At 38.8% G+C, this 26852-nt stretch overlaps 1 protein-coding gene across 2 annotated transcripts in view; it reads right to left on the bottom strand.

Moving 5' to 3' along the window:
• Positions 1-26852, bottom strand: part of PPP3CA (protein phosphatase 3 catalytic subunit alpha) — a 320114-nt gene that overhangs the window by 143434 nt on the left and 149828 nt on the right. For both annotated transcript variants that reach the window (XM_052641688.1, XM_052641690.1), the window contains exon 2: positions 8385-8585. In XM_052641688.1, coding sequence (XP_052497648.1) covers positions 8385-8585 — 201 coding nt within the window. The remainder of the gene's footprint in view (positions 1-8384; positions 8586-26852) is intronic.

The following is a 26852-nucleotide window of genomic DNA, read 5'->3' as shown; positions in this document are numbered from 1 at the left end:
ATTCTGGACCAGAGAAAACTTTGTTACAGCCCAGTACAAGTCTGTGGCCAGTATGTGGGAATGTCCAGTAAAAGCCTGTAAACATTACTGGATCACAAGAAAATAAAATCATTGGAATCTAAAATTAACAGGGATACTTCAGGGAGAAAATGGAATGTCAGATAAGCTGGAAACACGAATATAATCTGCATTTCCTGCAGACACAGGGAAGTTTGTCTAGTTTTCTTTCAAGGCATCCAAATTGCTCTTTCCTTCCCTGGAAGTCTTTCAGTGTTGTTTGAAACATTACTTCTCACAGATTCACAGAATTAAGAAAACGAACTTATGGATACCAAAGGGGAAAGGAGGGGAAGAGGGACAGTTAGAGAGTTTGGTGTTGACATGCACACACTGTTACATTTAAAATGAATAACCAACAAGGACCTATTGTATAGCACAGGGATTTCTGCTCAGTATTATGCAACAACCTAAATGGGAAAAGAAATTGAAAAAGAATAGATGCATGTATTTATATATATCACTGAATCACTTCGCTGTACACCTGAAAGAAACACAACATTGTTAATCAAATATACTCCCCTATAAAATTAGAAGTTAAAAAATGTAAAAATATTAAAAACACTCACTACTTCTCTTAAAGTCACAGTAGTATTGAGAATAATACATTTCAACCTTCTCCAAAACCATCAGAGTATTATCATTGCAAGTGATCACTGTCAGACTTTAAGCCCAATAGCTTGGGGATTTTTATCTTCCTATGGAAACAACTACAGGCACTGCCTTAACAAACAGTACTTACACAGGTTACTATTTGTGAAATGTACGGACTCATGGCAAACTGAAAACGAACAGGGTGCAGTGTGTCTTAAAGAAAAGTATCTCTACATTTAATCATGCTGCAATTGTAATAACTACCAAATTCTTCTTCTGGATGGTGTTATATGTCTACTGATGTTAACAGATTATTACTGACTTGTATACTGCACACAAATGCTGAATTCCTAAGGCTCAACTATTCTTAATATAATACTCTGGTGGCTCAGATGGTAAATAATACTATATTCATTACCACACAATTCATTTACAGATGCTTTTGATTCCAGTTTTCCTTCATTTTCGTTTAAAAACAGACCCAGCAGTAACTTTCTACAGTCAACTCTCAAAGAGCTTGTAAAGATAAGCACTACAAAATTTTTTCACTGGGAAAAACTATATATACACTGTGCCCCAACCATACTAAGCACTATTGTTTGGTCTTGACCCTTACGTTATTTTAATTTTTTATTTGAAATATCATAAATTATAATTGAGTCAAAATAATGTATTCTTCCTATTTCTTGAGAACCTTGAACAGCAAGCTTAGAATTAATATGTTTTCTGCAGTCATGAGCAGGGACAAATTCCAGTCAAATGAACTGAACTGCTTCATTTTTTTCAGCTTAATATAGAGGCAGAATATAGTGTAATAGCTTGGCATGAGTCATGTTGGGAGACGCTTGTGCATAACAAGGTCTTCAGCTTGCTATCAGACTTCAAGTCAATACTTAAATCAGTGGTTCCCACAGAGGGGTCCCAGATCAAGGAGGTTATCATGACCTGGGAACCTGTTAGATATTCAAACTATCGGGCCCTAATCCAGAACTGGCCCTCCCAGGAGGCTCAGTGGTAGAGAATCTGCCTGCCAATGCAAGAGATGCAAGTTCAATCCCTGGGTTGGGAAGATCCCCTGGAGGAGGGAATGGCAACCCACTCCAGTTTTCTTGCCTGGAGAATCCCATGGACAGAGGAGCCTGGAGGCTTAGAGCTCATGGGGGTCTCAAAAGTATGACACAACTTAGTGACTAAACAACAACTCCAGATACTAAATCAGAAAGTCTGGAGGTGAGACTCAGCAATCTGTGTTCTATGAAGCCATCCAGGAGATTCTGGTCCATGTTCAAGTTTAAGAAACTCAGATGTAAACTGAGACTCCCTTCTCTCATTTGTAAGACGGGTTTCCTAAGACCAACCTTGCAAAACAAAGGAGGAAAACAAACCAGGGAAGAGGACACGCTCATGCAGTGACCGTTTATCCCTTTACCATCATTAAAAAAAAAATTTTTTTTTAACTCAAGGGCCCAAATTAAGGGGAACACAAACATCAAAAAATGGAGGTGCTGCTGCCGCAGGCTGAGCCTGAAATGTGCTGACCTGCCAGCAGTGGGCTGGGTACCAAAATAGGCCTCTGGCTGCAGGGCAGGCCCTAAAGATTTGGCCACTGAAATCACAAGTGGGCAAAATGCCCCAGAAGTAATATTTTATCCTCATATAAACTAAGGCCACGTTGCGTTGATAGTGACAAATGATAGTATAAAGAGAATAAACACTGATCTTTTAGTTCTCAAAAGACACTGGATTCCTACCCCCTACTTCACTCTCCCCAGAGGAAAGGCACGGGGAATTCTCCTAATTGACGTCAGCTGCTGTAAGGGAAGGAATGCCATGACCTTAAACTTGGCCACTGGTTCATTCTCACATCCAGGAACAAAGCCAGAGGGTTCTCCTGGCAACTGCCTGACATGCTAAATGGCAGGCACAGCCACCGAGGGAATCCTTTGCTGCCCTAGGGACAAATCCCCCCCTGCAGGAAACAGACAGACCAGAGAGATTAGCAGTTTGCCCAGCTGATGCTGGCCGGTCCCCTCGGCCCAGAGAGCAGAAAATGAGTTCTAAATCATTTTCTTTCAAAGACCCAAGCTCCTGGTCTGCGTCTGCTTTATAAATGAGGGAAATGTTCTCTGCTAAGTCAAAGAGAAAAACAGGAAAATATGAGAACTTGAAGGCAAAATGTAATAAATTGGATTCCTGCGTAAATCACCGTACCATATTCAAGACGTCGTTAATGGATACTGATTAGGTACAAGTTAATCAAACATTTTAAGATCAATGTGAACTATCATTTTTGAAAGGCCCTGTAATCAAAATCAGATCCAATTCTCCTAGCCTGCCAAAATCATTGCTGGGACACCCTGATCAAGGATGAAAGGTTCTTGATCAACAACTCTCCCAAGAGTTCCTCCCCACTCACTCTTCTCATCTCATTCAGGATTCTAGCCACAGACTTGACTGTGTAACTCCCCTACTCCAAGACCCTCTCCACTCCCCAGTGCCTGAAGAACAGTAACCAGATGTTTGAGTGCTGCTCACAAGAGATTAATATCTGACCCTGACCATCCCATTTCAGCTTCATCCCCCACCCTTACTCCTCACACCCTTCTGAGACCTTGTCTATCCACAGCAAACCTCCATGATCATGCCTTCCCACTTTATGAAAAATATCAGTGTCTTTAATATGCTGTTTGTTGTGTCTGCTCAGAATAGACTTTGCTAGCTTTTTCACATAGTAAAATTTCACTTATCACACATGCTCCAGTTCAAACATCATATCATCTGTCAAGACTTTCTTGGCTTCCCTGCAGTCCTTGTTCTGAGTTCCCATACTAGTTTATAGGCTCCTTAATTATAATCCTTAACAGGTTTTATAGTAATTATCTATTTATGTACCTAACTCCCCAGATAGACCCCTTGAGTCTTCTAGTCAAGGACTATGTACGCTTCATGTGTTGCATCATTCACAGTTCCTAACCTTCTGAAAGTGTTCTCAGTCTATATTCAGGACAAATAGGGTCCAAGCTATTTAACAGTTCCAATAACTCAAAGACATAATATAATAATCAATGGACTCTATCAGAGAAACCTTAGCCATTTTGAAGACAGGAAAACTTTTTGGTTTCAAGTTAGCTCTATCCAGTTGCACATTTCTAAATTTGCTTAAAAAAATCTTGGTCATATTTTTTCATTTAATCAGTAGTTTGATGTACATATATTTCAGCAAATACCTGCTTCAGTTTTCTTATATTCTGACCACTGGGAGAGCAGAGACCAGGTCTTACTCACTTGTGTATAACACACACAACCTGTACCAGGTAAATGTTTGGTAAACTGAATTCCCAAATGGGTTGTATCTTAGTTTGGCTACTATTACAAAATATCTTTGACTGGGTGGCTGAAACAACAAACACTGATTTCTCACAGTTCTGGACAGCTGGACAGTCCAAGATCAAGGTGCTAGCATATTCAGGGTTTAGAAAGGGCTCTATTCCTGGTTATGGCAACCCACTCCAGTATTCTTGCCTGGAGAATCCCATGGATGAAGGAGCTTGGTGGGCTACAGTCCACGGGGTCGCAAAGAGTCGGACACGACTGAGCGACTTAACTAACTATTCCTGGTTTGCAGATGGCCACCTTCCTACTGCATCCCCACATGGAGGAAAGAGAGAGGGCTCTCATCTCATGCGTGTCTCATCAGGGCACTCACACCATCATATGGGTCCACCCCCAGAACTCATCTAAACACAATCACTTCCCAAAGATGCCACCTTCAAAAATATCACAAAGAGGATTAGGGCTTCAACATATGATTATTGTGGGGACAGAAACATTCAGCTCATAACAAATTGCCACACAGATATTTGGTCACAGTTTTTAATGATCCATTTGTATGTTTGCAAGGAAACACAGAAAACTTCAACTCAATTAAAAGAAAAAAAAGAAAGATTCGAAAAGAAGGAAAATACTTTCCTTCACAAAATTGCCTCCAATATAGAAACACATACTTCAAATTAAATCTCTGAAACAGCCATCATTCCAATCAAGCAAGTTAGTTTAGAGAAAAGAGCAAAATGTGACTCATGCCTCCCTTGCTTTGACTGGGGACCCATAACTAATCCTCATCTCTACTCCCATGGCCCTGGTTCCGGCTTATCTAAATCTATGCTTCAGGAGGGTAAGGTACACAGAGCTTTATCTCCTTCCCCAGGGGACACATGGGAGGAGCCAGGTTGGGACTAGGCAGTTTCCTGGTCTTCCTCCAAAATCAAAAGTACAGAATTTTAAAGGAAAAAAATCTAGATGAACATAAACTTTTTACCACTTTAAAAACAATTGAAGGGGAGGGAATAAGGGAAGTTGGACAGCTTTGTAAATTTAAACATGAAAACAAAAATGCTTAAGGAATGAAATAGTGTCCAGATTTCAAATTAACAGGACACTAATATCTGGATTTTTCTTTAAGTGGGAGCAAACCATGCATGGATGTTAGCACAACTCCTCTTTAAACATCTAAGAGTGAAATGCTTTTATTAATAAAAGGTAAGAGGAAAGAAAAGAAGAGGGGAAGCTGGGGAGTGGATTTTGTGCATAATTATAAAATATTTGCCATTTGTTTGGTTTTGTGATGTTACATACCTGGTCCAGTTCAAGTTGCATTCCAAACAAGAAAGTTACTGGTCAGTTCCTACCCACACCACTCACCTTACATTTTAGGAATCTGACATACGTGAGAGAGTGGTATTTCTAATACCACTTGAAAACCACCACATGGTCAGGCTTCAGGCTTTTTCTCCCTACATTAGAAGGCCTTGCTTCTCTGCTAAGTCCTTGATTCTTTCCCTTTAATCTTTTTTCACAGATTCTCATTTATAAACTCTAATATTTTCTTTTCTCTCCCTCTCCTCTTCTACTTTCTCCTCTGAATTGTTTTTTAAGGTCTCCGTTTTACTTAAGTGTGGAATTCCGAACTATATAAAGAATTCACTACCCTGAAGATTTGGAAAGATAAACTATGCCTTTTGCTGCATAACCTAGTGTCAGTAAAGTATAACTTTATTGATTCAGTTATTCAAATAATAAACATTCTAAAAATAAAAATTTAGCTGCATGTTCAGCTGTCCAGATGAAATAAGATCTCAGAATAAAATCATATATCATAAAATGTTACAAATAAATTCTAAGAAGTATCTTGAAATACAAAGGCACAGTAAGTTTCTCCAATCAGTATACCCTGATTTTATTTTGCAGTCCTCTGTGTTTCAGCTTGCAAGCTCATGGGTGGGAATGCAAAGCTATGAATTTAGCTTTCTGGTAAATTATATGCAAAAGAAGGTCCCCCCCCCCCCTTTAATAGAAATATTAAAATAAATTACCCCTACTACTTTTATTCCATATCTTTATAGAAAAGGGGGAAAGATATCACAGCAATGGAATCTTCTACCTTAGAATCATGCCTTCATCAAGAAATAAAACACTTCTCCAGTGAAAGGGGTTTTCCTGCTTGGGTTATATTTCACTAGTGATACATATTTTGTGAGGTCTCCATAGCTACTTCTGTCACTATTTAAAAGACTTTGTATTTTTTCTCCCCCAGGGAAAGTTATACATCATCGAGTCCTGATTTCTAAAGTCTCTTCATATGTATGTTCTGAAATTTGCCAAAGTGACAGCTGCTATCTCTCTAGAAAGAATGACGCCCAACCTCTACTGAGCATGAGGGCAGTTAGTCAACAGACCCCAAAAAGGTTCAGGGACAAAACATCACGAATTTAACCTTTACAGAATGCTATGTGTTCTCTTAAGACAGAGCCTCATCAAATAAATGAGCTGAGTGCATCCAAGAAAATACATTCCCTGAAATGCTTATTTCACATGTTTTCTTTTAGTTACAATTATCACCTTCCACTCCAGTACTATTGCCTGGAAAATCCCATGGACAGAAGAGCCTGATAGGTTACAGTCCATGGGGTCGCAAAGAGTTGGACACGACTCAGCGATTTCACTTAAATGCTTATTTCACATGTTTTCTTTTAGTTACAATTATCACCTTCATTAACACCTACTGGCTCATTAGTGAGTCTAACATGAATTCTTCATTGGAAGTCACACATTATCATGTCAAATGGAGAAAAAAATAATGATATTATAACATATACTATTTATCATATTATATTATATCAGAGTAAAATATTAAGCCATTCATTCTTACCAAAACCAAATAATCCAAATGATACAGAGATCATTTAAAGCTACTATTCAGCCATCTATTTATTGGTGGAATATACAGTCAGTTTTTTAAAGTAGCTTCTTTGCTGATGGATTCCATGCTACTATTTAGATGTTAAAATTTTCTCATATTTTAGTATCTAAGAAAGTAAAGCATACTCATATTTGTTTTGTTCTTATATGTCCACAGTGTCTGTAAGTCAAAGATAATAAGGCATGACTGCATTTTAACACTTGGAAAATGGCGATCATTGTCATGCACACAAGGCAAGTATATAGCTTGATTTATTCACCACTGGCCCAACACTGACTTACCACTGGAGTCAATTTCTCCTGCTACCTGGCCCCAAACACATTCATTATTTTTTTGAATTACAAATAAGAGAAATATTATGGCTAACCCAAAACAAAATGTATATGTCAATTTCTTTGGAATAGGAATATTCAGAGGTATTATGATCAAAGAAGGTCCAGTCTGATATTCAAGAGAGCTTATCTTGCTCCAACCAGTCACCTTCAAAAATATATTTCAAAGCCAATAATATTAAAAGTATATGAAGGTTTGGAAGAAGGAAGCAATCAGTAGTATATATGAAGTATTTCAAAAATCCTTTGTACTTATAAAAGGATAAAATCCTATGTTTAAATTTTTCCCTTTGCCAGAATGATAATAATTAAGGAGAAAATACTTGTTTTTAAGCTTCTCTAAAAACAAATACCTGAAAATTTAGCAAACTTCACCAAGTATAGCTGAAAAGTCTCTACTAACCGACCCTCCATAGCATACTAAACTTTTTGACAAGAGTTAATTTTTATTGTCTAAGAGAAGTTCCACTTATGCAAAGTATGAATCTGCTCTTAAGGAGTAAAAGAACAAAAACATTCAAAAAATAGACGTATTTTTGAGGCACAGAATGCTGTAGGAAGGAGAGAAATTTGGTCTTCTTCCTGAAGTTCAGTGGTTCTCAAACTTTCATGTGCATCAGGGTCACCTACATGACTTGATGAAACGGGTTGTTAGGTTTCACCCTAAAAATCTAGAGCAGTATGGTTCTGGGGTGGGGGCTGAGATGGTATGTTTAATAAGTTTCCAGGTGATGACGACAGTGATGCTAGTCTAAGATGAGCTACTGCTCTAACTTAGTCACGTAACCACTGTGGAAATATTCCTATGCTTTGTCTGATCTTTCCCAATGAATACCTTGGATTCTTCATGACAGTTAGTGTTCTACTGACAAAATATCACTTAGTTAAGGTTTAACTTCAGAACACCTCCATCACCTCTAAGCTGAACACTACGCTATAGAGCATCACATCATATGGTTATTTAATACATGAAAATAAAAACATTTTACATATGTATAAAATCTTTAGTTCCTAAGGTACAGATTTGGCGGTAAACGAGCAAGATGATGGTGGTCTTTGAAGACTCAGTGGTATCTAGGACTTTTGATTTGAAGTTATAAACAGCAAGGATGGGTTCCAAGTGGACTGTCCTCAGGCCTTACCTGTGACTGGAGCATCAATATCCAGCAAGTTTTTTTCCTGTCGAAGAATTGAAGCCCCCTCTGTTATTATTCTCAATGCGACAGTCTCTTCGAGCCTGCCCTCCTTCATGAGATGTGCCTTTAAGATATCCACACGAGGTTTCCCATCATTATCAAACACTTCTTTTGCCGTAAGCCGGTGACTTGGAGGAAATGGGACAGCTGAAAGAGAAGAAATCAAAGGATCACATTAATTGAAACTCAACAACAGAAGATGAAATAATAACTGCCAAGTATCTATCCCTATCACTCACCACCTATTGGAGCATTTTTAAAGTTCATGTCAAAATATGATCCAGGGCTATCAAGAACTAAAGACTGTCTTCCTCAACTCAAGATGTAATATGACTGCTGAAGGGAAATGTATAGTTCTTATTCATCCAGTACCTATCTCATTCATCTAAAAGCTACTGATTGAGTGAATAACAAAAACAAAAGTTATTTGTTTGTTCGGCGAAACAGCAGAAGAAAAGCAAAAGAAAAGACTTACTATCCATCCATCCGTTCAATTTTGACTCAGGTAAAGATGTTTCTCCACTAAAAAGCAGGCTCCTCCACTGGGATAAGAGGAATGAGGAACAGCCTGCCAGACCAGATTTCTAACCAGTGGGAGTCACATCCCTGAGTAAACTGACTGACTCACTGTTTAAGGAGAGAGCAAGAATCTGAGACTAAAAATGCAAAAACGCACCGAATACCAAACAGAAAATCGGGACTTGTATATGCATGTATGAAAGAAAACTCTTGAACAGCAGGACAGTATGACATTGAAAAGAGACATTGGCATTTAGGAGCAGAGGTTGAACCCAGGTCTTCTGCATTGTAGGCAGATTCTTTACCATCTGAGCCTCCAGAGAAGCCCTAAGAAAGTGTTAGAGGCATAGTTCTCCAAGCTTTTCTGTCCATAGAATTCTCCAGGCAGGAATACTGGAGTGGGTTGCCATTCCCTTCTCCAGGCATCAAACCTGGGTCTTCCACATTGACAGCAGATTCTTTACCGTCTGAGCCACCAGAGAAGCCACATCATGTAATGTCAGATCCCACTTATTGCTCAGACTTAGAGCCAAACATACTCTCTTCCAACCATGCACCTGACTTTTTAACAGTAAGACAGCCTCTTGCAGCTACTGTCATTCTTCACATCTCTGAATACATTCATTCACTCACTCAGCCAGAGGATAGTCACTAAATTCCTACAATGTGCCAGGACATCCAAAGGTCCATGATCAGAGATCGTATTATAAAGGTTAATAAATGGCAAATAAGTCCTTCAGTGGGGGAAACTCATTATTTCTTTATTTTACACAAGGGTTCCTTTACAGGGTAACTCAGACCTATCAGAAACATCTGGAAGAAGCACCAACACTGTTTCATATTAACTTTCACCTGCCATGCGCATTATGCCATATACATAAGAACTCCATATGGAGCTCCTCTCTTAATGTTATGGATTAAACGTAGGCCACTTACCTCCTAAGAGTGTCTCTCAAAGAAGCAAGATTTAGAGTAGACCTATGCCAAGACATTGTGTGCAATCTAACAGCACAGATTTGTTATCCAAGAGAAATTACAGCTACTTAAGAGAGAAGACAAATCAGGAGATGAACATGTACTAATGGATGCATGCTTGGTTTTCCTAACAATCCAAGCATATCTACTGAACTATGCCACCAAGATGAAGTGGCAGCGGCATGTGTAGGGCTTTCTTGGTCAGATGAACCTGGGTGCAAACCTTGGCACAGAGCCCTCACCAGCTACACGACCCTGGGAAGCTAAATAACCTCCTTTGGCTTCAGTTAAGTCATACCGACTCAGTGGACATGAATTTGAGCAAGCTCCGGGAGTTAGTGAAGGACAGGGAAGCCTGGTGTGCTGCAGTCCATGGGGTCACAAAAAGCTGGACACAACTTAGCAACTGAACAACAACAACCTCACCTGTAAACTGGGGATTAGATCTATCTGAGGACTTTTATAATAACTAAAGTAAATAGTAACAGTAGTAGCTAACATTTATAGAGTGTTTTATTTTATGCCAGGCATTGTTTGGGTAATAAAGTCAGACACAATAATAAAGCTGTAAGATGAGTAAGGCCTAAGTACAAGTGTTTATATATAACCTTATTTGGTCCCTATAACATTACTCTGGGGGAGAAACTTGAGACAAAAATCTTAAGTATCTTGCCCAAGATAATCACCTAGTGATTTATATGTAGACCCACTGAGCGTAAACTCTGGCAGTCTGATGCCAGAATACTTGTGTTAACAGCTTCGCCACACCGCTTCCCAGAAAGTACTTAAGACAGTGCTTCATAATTAAAAAGTGATGAGTAAACCTCTTTCTAGAACAGAAATTCCAATGAATCCTGAGAGATATAAAGACCACTTTTATTTTCAAAAATTATTTGGAATAGCTTATAGTAGAACAGGTATACAATACAAAAGCAAAAGGTGAAATAAAAGACAAAATGCACACAGAAAAGGAATCACAAATCTAGTACGCTATTTGGCTGTGACGTGAACAATGTCTACATAGTTATGTGTGCTGTGCTTAGTTGCTCAGTCATGTCCAACTCTTTGCAGCCCCATGGACTGTAGCCCTCCAGGCTCCTCTGTCCATGCGAATTCCCCAGGCAAGAATAGTGGAGCGGTTTGCCATGCCCTCCTCCAGGGGATCTTCTAGTCATAGAGCTGTAAAAACCAATATGGATAACCTTAATACACCCATTACTAAAATGTCTGTATTATTTTGGTCAGTGTGGTAAGTCCTGTTGGGTACAAACTATAATCAAAAGAGCAGAGGGCTTTCCCACTATATCTCTTAAGTTGTATGATTTTTTTCTCCAGTGTTTTGTTTTATACAGGTTTTGAATTTAATTTTTATTGTGTGTACTGAATACTGCATATGTACTATTCTAACTGCTTCTCTACCACAAATAAAAGACCTGTTAATCACATACCATAAAAAAAGAGTAAAAAAAAAAAAAGCATAACATCAAGCATAGTATAAAAGAAAGTTCAAGAATTAAATGAAGAGGAGAAAAAAGAAAAAGTGAAGTCATTAGATTTCTGGCACTTGGGGAGTATTTTGTTCATTTTGTTTCTTTGCCCTCCCTTCTTTTCTTGCCTAACAAAATGTGCAAACATTTCAGTGGCCACATTTCTTTACCTGGGTCTTTATGTTAGGTTTGAAATTAGAAAACATCTTACCTGGTAGCTACTCAAAATTCCCCAGAGGTATCATAGGGGTAGAAATGAGGGAACTTCAAAAGGACACTTGGGGTAAGACCATGAGTTTTTTTTGTTTTTTTTTTCCCCCTCTAGAGAGTTTCTAAGGACAACTGTCAAGGTTTAAGTGACTCTGCAAAGCTGTCAGGTAAGAACCATAGGAACCTAGAAGGCAAGGAGGCTGGTTTATTGGCAGGCACTGGGTCTCTGTCACATACGCACCGTGATTTGTATTCAGCTGCTCAGCTGTGTCTGACTCTTTGCAGCCCTGTGGACTCTGGGCCCCCAGGCTCCTCTGTCGATGGCACTCTCCAGGCAGGAATACTGGAGTGATTTGCCATTTCCTACTCCAGGGGTCTTCCCGACCCAGGGATCAACCCCATTATCTCTTGCGTCTTCTGCTTTGCAGGCAGATTCTTTACCATTAGCACTACCACATACTAGTGGCCTTATTAAATTTTAAAGGGATCAAAGGTTAAAAAGAGCTGAAGCATTTAAGAAGGTGAGAGGCAAAAGGAGAGCACCCCAGGTAGGGCATGACCTTCATGAATTAGACTTTCTCCAAGTCGCTAGACTCTCCCAAGGCCAAGATCACTGCAATAACAGATGCTCCCACCTTTCACTGCATCTCTTACCTGCCAGTAACTGCTCTTCCTAAGGTAACTAGCGAAGGTAAAGCCACCTGCATTGAGATACTGGAAATGGTTCCAAATAAACGGCAGTGAGAAAAAAGAGGGAAAAGGCCAATCAGAGGTCTCTATTTCCAACCAAATGAGAGAGACACCGATAGGATGGGCTCCTTAACCAGTTAAACAGATGGCAAGGTCTGCAGGGAACCAAGATGTGGTCAGCCAGAGAGAAGTTTTCTAGGACAAAACTAAGAGTGGGCTAATATTTGTGTATTTGTGCACCTTTTGGCTTCATAAAGAAAATATCAGCCATACAAAGGTCACATTTATTTGCTTTCTCTTCTCACCGAGCGTCCTACAAACAGACCTGTGCCAAATACTGAACAAAAACTTCAAGGACCAATCAGTCCAACGTGCTTAGAAAACATTTCTTCCATTAACTCACTGTATTTTCTTTGGGCTCCAAAGTCACTGCAGACAGTGACTGCAGCCATGAAATTAAAAGACACTTGCTCCTTGGAAGGAAAGCTATGACAAATCTAGACAGCATATTAAAAAGCAGAGATATCACTTTGCTGACAAAGGTCCTTATAGTCAAAGCTATGGTGTTTCCAGTAGGCATGTATGGATGTGAGAGATGGACCATAAAGAAGGCTGAATGCCAAAGAATTGATGCTTTTGAATTGTCGTGCTGAAGAAAATTCTTGAGAGCCCCTTGGAAAGCAAGGAGATCAAACCAGTGAATCCTAAATGAAATCAACCCTGAATATTCATTGGAAGGACTGATGCTGAAGTTGAAGCTCCAATACTTTGGCCATCTGATGTGGAGAGCCTACTCACTGGAAAATACTCTGATGCTGGGAAAGACCAAGGGCTGGAGGAGAAGGGGATGACAGAGAATAAGATGGTTGGATGGCATCATTCAACCATGACTCAATGGACATGAGTTTGAGCAAGATCTGGTAGATGGTGAAGGACAGGGAAGCCTTTGCAGTCCACGGGGTTGCAAGGAATCAGACATGACTGAGAGACTGAACAACACTTGATACAACAAAATGGGATTATCCCTTCCCTCCTTCCCTTTGAGTATGACCACAAGCTGCTTTCAATGGTACATAAGCAGGCCAAGACTGGAAGACTTAAGTTTGCACATGCTAATAAAAATTCTGAAATAACTGTTGATGTTTGGGTTGACTCCAAAACAATTTTCTTAAAATTGCCCGTTAAGAATATGGTGTCACCAAAGACTTCTTAGTAGCATCCTAAAAATAACCAGAAACCTTCTCAGCTTTCCCTACTTCATAATTCCCACTCAGTGTCTTTTTTGTTATTGTTGTCAAATAAAAGCAAAGTAGCTAAAATATGGGACATGTAAGTCCTTGCTTGATTCCTGCCACAAATTACAAAGTCTTTAAATGCAGACAACGTGCTGGACTAGGATTGTGTTCCCATGTCACTGACTGTGGAAACCTGTCAAAGACTCATTTCCAATGGATAGCATACAATATTGTCTCTTTCCTATTAGTTGATGCCTCCAGAGTGTTCATCTACCTGATGGAGTACGTGTGTTCGTGTGTGCTCTCAGCCGTGCTCAACTCTTTGCAACCCCATGGACTGTAGCCTGCCAGCATCCTCTGTCAAAGGCAAGAACACTGGAGCGGGTTGCCACTTCCCAACCCAGGTATCAAACCTGCATTTCCTGCACTGGGAAGCCTTGCTATCTGATAGGGAGGAAGGTTAACAGTCTAGGAACCAAAGTCACATGCATCCAATATTGGCATCTATATAACAATTATTGAAAGTGAAAGTGAAAGTGAAGTCGCTCAGTCATGTCCGACTCTTTGCAACCCCATGGACTGCAGCCCACCAGGCTCCTCCGTCCATGGGATTCTCCAGGCAAGAATACTGGCGTGGGTTGCCATTTCCTTCTCCAGGGCATCTTCCCGACCCAGGGATGAAACCCAGGTCTCCTGCATTACAGGCAGACGTTTTAACCTTGAAGGTCTTGTCAATTAGGCATTCACCAGTAGAGAAACTCATTCTAAGTCAAGAAAGCCTGCAGCCAGAGTATTCTTAGCCCTGGGTTCTGGCTGACTATGTGGACCACACCTCCAGGGTCAGGGTCCCCTGAGAGTTGGGCTGGCGGTCAGTTTTACACAACTATGAGCTTGCCTCAGTAGCCACAGGTGATCCGTATCACTCTGTGGTAGACCCAGGTACCTGACTTTCTGTTTCTCAACTCTGAGCCACTGTGACCACTACTGAAGGAATTCCTACAATTTGACAAGAAGTATTCATGAGTCACTGTCATGATGACACCTCCCTTTACTGGAAGGAAAAGGAGGATACCTGCTGCCTGACCTCTTCCTAGACTAGTCTTACAAATGCTGACAAGAGAGAACCACAGGCATAAGAAAACATTGAACCAAGTGATTTTTCAAATCTTGGTTTGGCTTTAAAGTTTTTGTTTGTTTCCTCAAACAAAATGACACCCAGAAATGTAAGGATATCCAAAGGAAACAAGAGCCTAAAGCAGATTGTTTATTTCCCTTCTTCCTTATGATGGCTGTTAAAGAGTGCTCACAAATTCGTGGGGCTCTTTGGAGTAAAATAAGAAAATTCCCAATTTAAACCAACTGCTGACCCCCTCCAGTAAATATGAAGGACATGAAGTCCAACAGAGAGGAACAGTGAACTGTCCAAGGTCACAGGATTAGTCAGTGGCAAAACCAACACTACATTTAGGTCTCCTGGTCCAACACTTTACCCTCCAGATCTGTTCTGTCCAGTATAGAATTTACTGGCCACATGATGGCTGAACACTTGGAGAGTAGTCAGTTCAAACCAAGCAGTGCTATGAAGCAATAAGACACTCTGAATTTAGAACACTTGATACAAGGGGGAAAAGACTGTAAAATATCCCTTTTAACATTCCTATTCTAATTACATGTTTTAATAATAAGATTTATTGGGCTACATAATAGGTCCTATTAAAATTGTTTCAAACTCTTCCTCTTTTTAATTTCACTACTGCTGCTGGTGCTAAGTCACTTCAGTTGTATCTGACTCTATGCGACCCTGTGGACGGAAGCCCACCAGTTCCTCTGTCCCCAGGATTCTCCAGGCAGGACTGCTGGAGTGGGTTGCCATTTTCTTCTCCAATGCATGCATGCATGCTAAGTCGCTTCAGTCGTGTTCCACTCTGTGCGACCCCGTGGACTGCAGCCCACCAGGCTCCTCTGTCCACAGGATTCTCTAGGCAAGAATACTGGAGTGGGTTGCCATTTCCTTCTCCAATTTCACTACTAGAATATTTAAATTGTATAAATGGTTTATATTCCATTATTATTGAACAGTGATGCAGCCTTCTGAACAAGTAAATGAGAACAGGGTGAGTGGTGGAAAGTATATTCTTCACTGTTTCTCCTCTTTCCATGTCAGATCCTGCAAAACTTCAAACTATCTCAAAAACGACTGCACGTTGGAATTGCTTTTAAAAATAAATGATGCCAGGCTTAGCCTCTAGAGTTTCTGATTTAATTTCTCTCGGGTAGGGTCAGGACAGTGGCAGGCTTTTAACAGAAGCCCAAGAATATTAATGTGAAGTCCAGGCGGAGATTCACTGACCTATCTATATCCTAAGTAAAGACAAACAAAACGCCAGGCAGTTTAATTCCCCCACCTAAACATATGCTCCACCATGTCAATCAGCAGCAGCAGATACAATGTCTCTCTGCAAGTGCAGACCTCTATTTCATCTCTCTCTGTAATAAGAACGTGTCCAGGAGCAACTCTGTCCCATATTTCACATGGCTACTGTCTGCACAAGGCCTGTCTGAGATACTTATGTCAGCACACGCTAAGAGAACAGCTTAAGAAGATCACACGTCACACATAACTTAAAACACACTCTCACCTGGCCTCCACAGACGGGTACTCCATTTATTCCCTCCTGGACACTGGTATATGTCACAAGCTATTATTCTAATCTAACCATATCAATCAATCGATCGATTGGCCATCAAGTCTTTTAAGCACCTACTATGCACTGTATTGGGCTTCCCAGGTGCAATGGTAGCTAGTGGTACCACTAGGATGCTAGTGGTAAAGAATCTAGGACGCTAGGACGCTAGTGGTAAAGAACCTACTTGCCAATGCAGGAGACAGAGGTTCGATCCCTGGGTCAGGAAGATCCCCTGGAGGAGGAAATGGAAACCCACTCCAGTATTCTTACCTGGAAAACCTCATGGACAGAGGAGCCTGGCAGGCTACAGTCCATAGGGTCCCAAAGAATCAGACACAGCTGAAGCGACCTAGCACGCGCACGCACTGTATTCCATGCTAAGCAGTGACAAGGGTCGGGGAGAAGTGAGCGAAGGAAAACAAACACAAGCAGAGCCAGACTCTAATGAGCTTGCTATGCAGTATAGTCACTAGCTTTTGCTTTAGATAGATGGCAAAGTGTTAAACTGCAAAACCTAAGAGCAAAATTTAAAGAAAATGAGAGACGATATAAGCAGTGAGGAGAAGTCTTTATGTACCTTAAATTTATGCTTGTGTTCCTAGAAACCTTATCTATAGTCACACATTTCTTTTATCTAAAGTACTGAATAAATATCTAATTCTTTAGATGACTCTGTCTTGAAACTAAGTAATAAAAAACAGAATATGCTAATTGTAAGATACAGTATTCCAGCTGCAATATACAAAAGTAGCTCCATCATCAGTAATTTAATACATGGAGTCTGATCCTATTTCTAAACAGAGTGACTGAAGTGAAAGTCACTCAGTCGTGTCTGACACTTTGAGACACCATAAACTATATAGTCCATGGAATTCTCCAGGCCAGAATACTGGAGTGGGTAGCCTTTCCTTTCTCCAAAGGATCTTCTCAACCCAGGGATCGAACCCAAGTCTCCCGCATTGCAGCCAGATTCTTTACCAGCTGAGCCACAAGGGAAGCCCAATCAAAGTAATGGGGTACATAAAAGGAAATACTAGTGACTTTTTACTAAATTTTCTCTGGGTTCTAACACTGAGCAATTAGGTTTGTTCTACATTCTTCTAGGTTTAAAAATATTCTATCAGTATGGGGATTACATATTTATTATCCATGCACAGAATGTCTATATGCAAAAAACATGTTGTGTGGGAAAGAGAGCTTAAAAATTAACCACAGTTGGCCTTTAAGAAAAACTGTAGAAAGGTATTTACTAGGTTCCTACTTGTGCTACTCCTGTGGATATTCATCACTTGTTTTTTGAAAGCCTATGGCTTTCATTATAGATATTGGTGATGATGGTTGTTTGGTTGCTAAATTGTGTCCGACTCTTTGAGACCCAATGGACTGAAGTCTGTCAGGCTCCTCTGTCCATATGGGATTTCCCAGGCAAGACTACTGGAGCTGGTTGCCATTTTTTTCTCCAGGGGATCTTTCAGATCCAGGGATCAAACTCGCTTCTCCTGCTTGGAAGGAAGATTCTTCACCAATGAAGCCCATTATAGATATCAATGGTTGCCAAATTAAAATATGCTTGTCCATCTCAAGTACGGTTGACCATTAATCTTGTAAAGAGAGACATCCAGCCCCACTTAAGCTAAAAAATTCTTCACTGAGGTTTATAAATAAAACTTCAATTTATTAAATTATTGTTGGTTTGTTTTTTTTTCCTCGTTTATCCTTAGCAGATACCTCTTCACCCATCCTCTCTGAATACTAGCACAGATCCTGAGCTTTAAAATGTATTCAGTGTACATGTACTGATCATTTCACTAGCAAACTGAACACCTCACTTGGTTCTCTTGAATGTTTACATGCATATAATGTACAACACAATGGTATTTTATGTAACATCCCCAAAATGTTAATAAAAGGGCACTCTGGTACTGGAGATATTTATTAAAACAAGCAATTTATTTCTCTGACTTACAAAACATATTATTATACACAGTACTTTCTGAACCTAAATCTGAAATGTACTAAATGCAATTCTTTAATAAAGATCAGATATGAATTAATGCAAATAATTATTTTTCCAACAACAAGGGATTAGTAATTAATGAAAATGTGTACCTTAATGATCAGAAGCTCTTTCAACTGTCTGAATTTCAAAATAATTTTCCTTTAAAAATACCCATTAATATACAGCCACTCCCTATCCTTTCCACATACAGCTCTTCTTATTTTTCTGGCCACTACACATTTTTGAATAGGAGGACTCAAAGACATGGTCCACAGCTCACTCCACATGAGGTCCTGGGCTGTTCTATCACAAAACTCCTTTGAAGTTGTGATATTTTGTTCAGCTCATTTAATTACTAGAAAAATTGCAAGTGGCTTACATAATGAATTATGCAATAATGATTCAACATGAAAGATTACTTAACAGTCTTATTTTAACTTTCAAAATATCTCAACATTATGTTAAAACTAAAATGAAATATGGTTTTTTAGTTAAAATTTGAAAGTATGTGCACAAGTTCTGTGATTAACCTGTGGGTAAGGCCAATAATAAATTATATATGTACAAGATAAAAACAAAATTATATTTAGTGGTACTGATACATGATATTGAATATTTAAACTAAGAATTTAAATTAAATATTAGATGTTTTATTTTAGATATTTAAATTATTTATTTTAAATGTCTTAATATATAATTGAAGATGCATTGTTTTAAAAGATGTGATCTTTTTTGATTAATTTTGTTTGGTCTTGATTTTAAATAAAGACAGCCATATCATTTATACCAGTAGGTACCCCAGCTATACTGAATTTCAGAACTAGATGAAATGGCTACAGCAATATTTTCACCAAAGGGTATTTATAGTAATCTCTGGACTAGTAAATTTACAGCAATGCATTAAATTCCATTCACTTGGATCCACTTACATAGAGGGCTTTTTACTTATTTTTCGCCTTGAACATTTTCTTTTTCTCTGGAGATATATGTTACGGGAGGAGATAAAAATCAAGACACAAACAAGACACTTTAAGACAAGATGAATTTATCTCCCAACTGAGCATATCCCTATGAACACAATAATTATCCCTTAGGAATGAAGAGTATCCAGGGATTCTAAAACTTTATTTAACCCAAGACATACTTTATCATTCAGAAATTCTCAACTCCATGGCCTAAGACATGAAATATAACAAAGGATTTAACTTGAACTGGAGTTGAACTACTTGATTAGACATTTGTTATAAATGTAAACTTTGGAAATCTGCGCATTTAAAACAGCAAACCTGAAAAACATAATGTGTGCCTCTTAATCATCAATCCTAAACTTGTAAGTTAATATAAAAAAAAATCAATCTATGCCCACACACAGTTCTTTCAAGTTCATTACTCAGCTGTCAATGCGCACACATTTTCTATGCCCATGTGCCCACCCATGGTTCCCATCCCCGGTGGTTATTAAGTGCCTACAGATATCAGAATACTTCTTTTTTTTTTTTTTTTTTTAATGAATAGACTCTCTCTTCTTTGAAAGATCTTGATGAAATGGCAAACGTATGACCTAATGATATCAAATGACGTAAATTCTAAGTGGCAATCTGAGGATGTTACCATGTTACCACTTTTGCATAACTGTTCAAAAAATAATGAATTTGGCACGTAGCCTTATATCTGTGTGCCACAATGAAGCAAAGATTGAAATACTTTACCTCAGAGTCACCCTCCAGAGAGCCAAGGGCAGAAGCTAAATTCCCAGGTTTGCTCTTAATTGCCCAGCTTTCTCGCTCTGCGCCCCTGACTCCCCACGGGCTCAGTCGTGAAACATCGGGCCCTCTGGGCCACCCAGTGTTCTAGTAATGCTTACACTGGTTGCTTCACTCTGAGGACCAGACCTGCTTTCATCCACACTCTCCGGTCTGCCTTTTCTAAGAACCACCCACTCACATGAATAATACAGAAGCATACAGGAGGTCCCAATGCTCTGTACCTCAAATATGTACTCCCCAAATCATGATCTTCACACATTTAATTAAAACCTGGAATGCTCTAGTGAATACCACCCACAACTGTACCCTCTCAAACTTCATTTTCATGTGTTTCATTTATCCTTAAAAGGTACTTGTCAGTTTTTATTTTAAATCAAACATTCATTTCTTAATCTATCCGATGGAGAATGTCTGATTTCATAATAAAGCTGCAACAGACTGCATTCCCTTCCTCAATAAAGAAGTACTCTTAAGAAAGATTTTCCACTCTTAAGCAGCACATATTTGGTGCATAAAGAAAATTCTCAAATAACTAAAGAAATAGATTACAGGGATTATAATGCCAATTGCAAAGTTACAGGTAACACTAAATTTCAACCTTTAATGAATCAACCATCACTATTCCAAAAAAAAATCAGAATAAGTAGAAAGATAACGATCAAGTCCCACTGAAGGTGTAAGTCCAGTGTCCTGGCATTTGATAGATATTCAATCAATATGTTTTTGAATGAATGCAAAAATGACTTTTTTTCCTCCTTATTCACTCAGAATTTGGATAAAACTTCTGTGGCACTAGTACTACAGATAGTCCCCAATTTACAGCAGTTCAGCATATGATTTTAATTTTTCAACTTTACCACGATACCAAAGATATGCATTTGGTAGAAACTGTACTTCTAATTTTGAATTTTGATCTTTCCCCAGGTAGTGATATGCAGTATAATACTCTCTTTTACCCAGGCTCCCAATCAGCCAAGCATTAATGATACTCGAACAATCACTCTGTTTTTCTCTTTCAGTACAGTATTCAATAAATTATGTGAGATATTCAATGTTTTATTATAAAAATAGGCTTTATGTTAGACAATTTTGCCCAATGTAGGCTAAAGTAAGTGTTCTGACCATGTTTAAGGTAGGCTAGACTAGGCTAGGAGAAGGAAATGGCAACCCACTCCAGCATTCTTGCCTATAGAATCCTGTGGACGGAGGAGCCTGGTGGGCTGCTGTCCATAGGGTCGCACAGAGTCGGACACGACTGAAGCAACTTAGCATGCATGTGTGCATTGGAGAAGGAAATGGCAACCCACTCCAGTGTTCCTGCCTGGAGAATCCCAAGGACAGAGGAGCCTGGTGGGCTGCCATCTATGGGGTTGCACAGGGTCGGACACAACTGAAGTGACTTAGCAGCAGCAGCGGACTAGGCTATGATATTTGGTAGATTAGATGTATGTACGAAATAAATTTTCAACTTACCGTATTTTTGACTTAGTATTGATTTATTGGATTTATTAAATAAATGATGGATTTATTCTATCATAAGTCAAAGAAGATCTGTAGTTTAAGAAGAAATAGGAAAAAATGGCTTTGTTTATATCTAAAAGTATGTACATAATTATAAAAAGGATAATCAATGGCCAAAATAACTCAAACTGAAAACTTTATAAAATCTGTCTTTAAAAGTCATTACAAGATTTCTTGTCATTACAAGAAAATGACCAAGAATGTCAGATGGTGCGGTGAGAGTTAGAGGACAATTCCCAAGATAAAACACACAGACATGGTCAAAAGGGAGCAACAAAGAAGACCGGAAAGGAAAACAATCACTACAAAAAGTTTGAAGTACTCAATTTTTTTAAAGTCATTTCACTTTGAAACTTTTTGGCCACATTGCACAGCTCACAGGATTCCCCAATGAGGGACTGAACCCCCACCTTCAGCAGTGGCAGTTAAAGTGCAGAGTCCTGACCACGGGACTGCCAGGGAAGTCCCTAGGACTGAATGTTTTAATACCACATGTGAGGATCGTATACGAAATCTGTTGCTATCTGTGATGTAAAACTGACCCAATAATAATAAAGACAATATCATATTGGTACAATAGTCCTTTGGTGTTTTTAAGCTCATAAAGCACTATCCTCTGGAATTTCAGGAAGCCGTTCAAACATTTCCTTTAAAAAGAACATTTTCTAGTTTATAAGAATGCCATTAAAATCATATATATATATATATATATACATACTGAATTATGTGTCAGTAAAAAAGGCTGTTTTCATTGTTAAACTTGAGATATCTGAGACTTAATAGGCTAATACTTCCTCAGCATTTCGAAGTGTCAGAAGTGGTTCAGGACTTCTGTTCCTCTCTTTTTAGTATCTGTTTGACAAGCTATCACTACCAGTCAGAATGAATTCAAATCTTACTTGTAGACACAAATGAAAAATTTATAGTGAAATGCAGCTGTCAAGAATAGCTAAAAACTAGGTTATCTAACTATTCTAAGCACATATACAATGACAAACTGGGCAACGCAATTCTCATGATATATGACTTTGGGTCATGGTTCCCTAAAACATCTCAAAAGCTTCAGTTTCATAAATTTTTTCACTATCCAAGTTACAGATACTCATTTGAGCATGATGGTGAATCATTTAAATAGCACCGTTAATGCTTTTCTTAAAGTCACATGTGCAGAATTCACAATTGGAAGACTTACTTGGAAGCATAGTATTTTTTTTTTATTACCACATCATTAACATCATGGCTTGCCTTATATCCCTGCTCAAGAAATAATCATGATTAAAAGTATAACTACTCACAGGTTAATACAAGTGTAAGACACAGGCAACATCCAGTGAAAACTAATCATACGCACACATACACATCAAATGGTACACCAGTGTATGTTACTCTAACGACTGAGTTGTGTGTGTATTTTTTAAATCCCATGAAACATGATAACACTCCACTTTCCATTGCTCTGGTTCCCATCGTCTTCACCAACCACAGTGCAATTACACACTCAGAAGTTGAGTAATCAAAACTTGAGCTAGGCTGAGAAGGCCACAACATCTGTGCCCATTACTCCATAGGAAGCGAATGGAGGCATTCTCAGAATACTAACTAGAAAAGCATGGTGCCAGGCATGACTAAGCATTCGTATACAGAGTTCTATGTTTCACAACAGCTGTAGAGGTTAGCAGGACACATCCATGGTATTCATAATGATATACATTCCACACTTCATATCTTATTCTACATTACCAGACAATAAACTATTACGAAGAGAAAAGGTATAATACAATTTTGATACACTTTCATTAAATAGAATTTTAAATAATTTAAGTGTTTAAAAGAGATATGTCCCAGTTCAGTTCAGTTCAGTTGCTCAGTCGTGTCCAACTCTTTGCAACCCCATGGACTGCAGCACACCAGGCCTCCCTGTCCATCACCAACTCCCAGAGTCCACCCAAACGCATGTCCATTGGAGTCATTGATGCCATCCAGCTATCTCATCCTGTCGTCCCCTGCTCCTCCTGCCTTCAATCTTTCTCAGCATCAGGGTCCTTTCCATGTCTCAGTTATGTGATAATTTCACTTTCAGTAAAATATCTCCTTCCTTAATCAAAGCACATGCATGAAGGTTTACCCCTGTTGCTAAGTCTTGTACAGCTTTGTGACCCCAGGGACTGTAGCCCACCAGGCTCCTCTGTCCACGCACAGGATCTTCCAGGCGGTAATACTGGAGTGGGTTGCCATTTCCTTCTCCAGGAGTTCTTCCCAACCCAGTGATCGAACCCCTGTCTCCTGTGTCTCTTGCATTGTAGGCAGATTCTTTACCCACTGAGCCATCAGGGAAGTCCCACATGCAGGGATATATGTATTGTCAATTAGTTTTAAGAATATAAAAGGTCCTCATTCCCCAAAATCTGCATTTAGTCATTCATGCTGTTGAGTCACTTCAGTTGTGTCCAACTCTGTGCGACCCCATAGATGGCAGCCCACCAGGATGCCCCGTCCCTGGGATTCTCCAGGCAAGAACACTGGAGTGGGTTGCCATTTCCTTCTTCAATGCATGAAAGTGAAAAGTGAAAGTGAAGTCGCTCAGTCATGTCCGACCCTCAACGACCCCATGGACTGCAGCCTTCCAGGCTCCTCCATCCATGGGATTTTCCAGGCAAGAGTACTGGACTGGGGTGCCACTGCCTTCTCCGTTAGTCATTCATAAGGAAAGTCAAAATAGTCTTTGATTTGCTAATACTCTATAGAATAGATATATTTTTTAAATGATATATAGAGTACACACAAGTACTGAATAAAGAAAAATGTCATAAAGATTTCATCCATCACATAAATGCAAACTGACTTACTAAAAACAACTTTCATTTATAAGCCTGAAGTCTGAGAAAATACAGAAATCTCTAACGTTGGTTTTCTAACTTTCGTCTTCAAAACTAACTGGTTAAAATCATGATTTTTGTACATTTACACAAAGAAATGATTTCTCATTTTGTACTGGAGACTTTAACAGTGCTAAGTGGAGTAAAAGTTTAGGGGGAAATTAAAGGAAAAGGAGAAAGAAAGAAAAGAACTAATTTTCCTCACCTCAGGATGGAAGTGAAATTTGAGTTCAGCTCACGAAACTGCCAGGTGAGACTGTATTTTTTAAAAACATTAAAATCCTAAACAGCATGTGAATTTTACTAGAGCAATTTCCCGTAGGTATTGGCAATGCTCAGTCCCCACATAGCCAAGGGGGACCCAATTATTACTCTCACACCAAATGATAAACAAAACAAATGATAATCAGTCACCCAACCTCTTCTGAACTCCCTTACCTCTCTTCTCTTAATTACCCTAAGGGTTTCCATGCTCAAGAGACTGAAATGTGTTCTAAAAGCAAAGACAGAATCTTGGCTCTGGTTCTACACAAGAGGTTATTTCAGTTGCATTTTGCAAATAGGATTGATTTTTTTTTTAAAGCAAATAATGCTCCCACTCTAGATACAGCTATTCAAATAACAAATTATTTGTGAATTAACACAGAATGTTGTGGATCAGCAGAAACTATCTACTGGCCACAAGGTCTACTAACACTTTTGTATTCAAGCAACAAAGCAAGAAAATTACAGGAATTTCATTGCAATTCTTTATTTATATTTATTCATACAGCAAGGACACAAAGGTGATAAAAGTTGGTCAAGAACATGCCAAAATTATAATTTTGTAAAAATTAGTATGCAAAGAGCAGGTATCTAAAGAAAAATATTAAAAATATGATTACTGAAAGAGAACACAAAAACACAAAACAAATGTAAAGATACACTGTAGATGTCTACGAAAATATTCAATTATTATAAGGGAGGAAAACCAAGCTGTGTAAAGCAACAAATAAATTAAAGTGTTTGTGAAACTTGAAATTTTATGGCAATGTTGAATGTTGCACACATTTCTGGAAGGAAAATCCAGTGTTTAATAGATTCTCAAAAGGACCCCTGACCCAAAGAGGCTAAGATCTCCTCCAACATAATAGCTTCCTCAACATTACTATGGTAACCATTCTAATCAAATTCCAAAGACGTTCTTACCTAGATTATTAAGATAATGATCAGCCTATTTGTTTAACTCACCAGTTATCTCCCCTTAATACATCTTATCCTCAAACCGTATGATCTGGCCATGTTTAATTATACAAAATATGTTCTAAGTATTCCATGTAATCTCATACTTTCCTTGAAGCCTTTCAGAGACTGAGGCAAAGGAGCTAAAAGCACACACTCAGACTTCCCTGGGACTCCAGAGGTTAAGACCTGTGTTTCCAAGGCAGGGGACACAAGTTTGACTCCTAGTCGGGGAACTAAGATCTCACATGGCACAAAGCACAGTCAAAAAGCATAATAAAAGCACACACTCAGACTTCCCTGCGAGTCCAGCGGTTAAGACCTGTGTTTCCAAGGCTGGGGACACAAGTTTGATTCCTAGTCGGGGAACTAAGATCTCACATGGCACAAAGCACAGTCAAAAAACATAACAAAAGCACACACTCAGAAGCCAAAGAGCTCAGTTTACACACAGTTCCAACCACTGTATGATCTTGGGTGAGTTGTTTAGCTTCTTGAGGATTAAACAGACTAACATTTATAAAGTGCTTGGAACATTACTGGCATAGCAAATACTTCCTAAATATTCCTGATGCTTAACAAATGCCTTGCTCACCTTCTTAAGCATTCAACTTCCTAACCACTCCTATTCAAATGTCATAATTTTGAAAAGATGCAAAGCCTACTATCTACTAAAACCTCCGTATCCTTGAGAAATGAACACTTAATAAGATGTTCTTCAATTGCCAATCACAGATTTTCTGGTTTTTTTAACTTTATGTTTGCTTTGTGTTTATTTTTGCCCTAAAAACAGAAAGCACTCGCAGCTTATATTAATTTTCATACTTTTATAATTCTAAAGTACCTCACAAAATCATTAGAAGAGCTTTATGCTAAATTCAGTAAATGTGTACAAATCTGAAAGTATGATCTCAAGTATATGAATTTCACCCCCTAATTTTCTGGTTGAAAAAACTGAGGCTTAAAGAGAATAAGAGTAGTAGTGAGAATAACAATTAAAACAATAATAAAATAATCACTAACGCATGGTACTTCCTATATCCTAGACACCATTCTAAACACTTTACACTACATGTCATTAAGTTCATAAAAATCCTATGATGTGGATACTATTAATCTAGTTTTCATATGCAAGAACTCAAGGCACAAAGAAATTAAATGACTTTACCAAGTTCACAAACTTAATAGACTAGAGACACTAGCGCTCACACCAGGACCCCTAACTCTA

Source organism: Budorcas taxicolor, chromosome 6, assembly GCF_023091745.1.
Source record: "Budorcas taxicolor isolate Tak-1 chromosome 6, Takin1.1, whole genome shotgun sequence".
NCBI lineage: Eukaryota > Metazoa > Chordata > Mammalia > Artiodactyla > Bovidae > Budorcas > Budorcas taxicolor.
The sequence above is the reverse complement of the archived record's forward strand: the minus strand, read 5'-3'. Positions and strand labels throughout refer to the sequence as shown.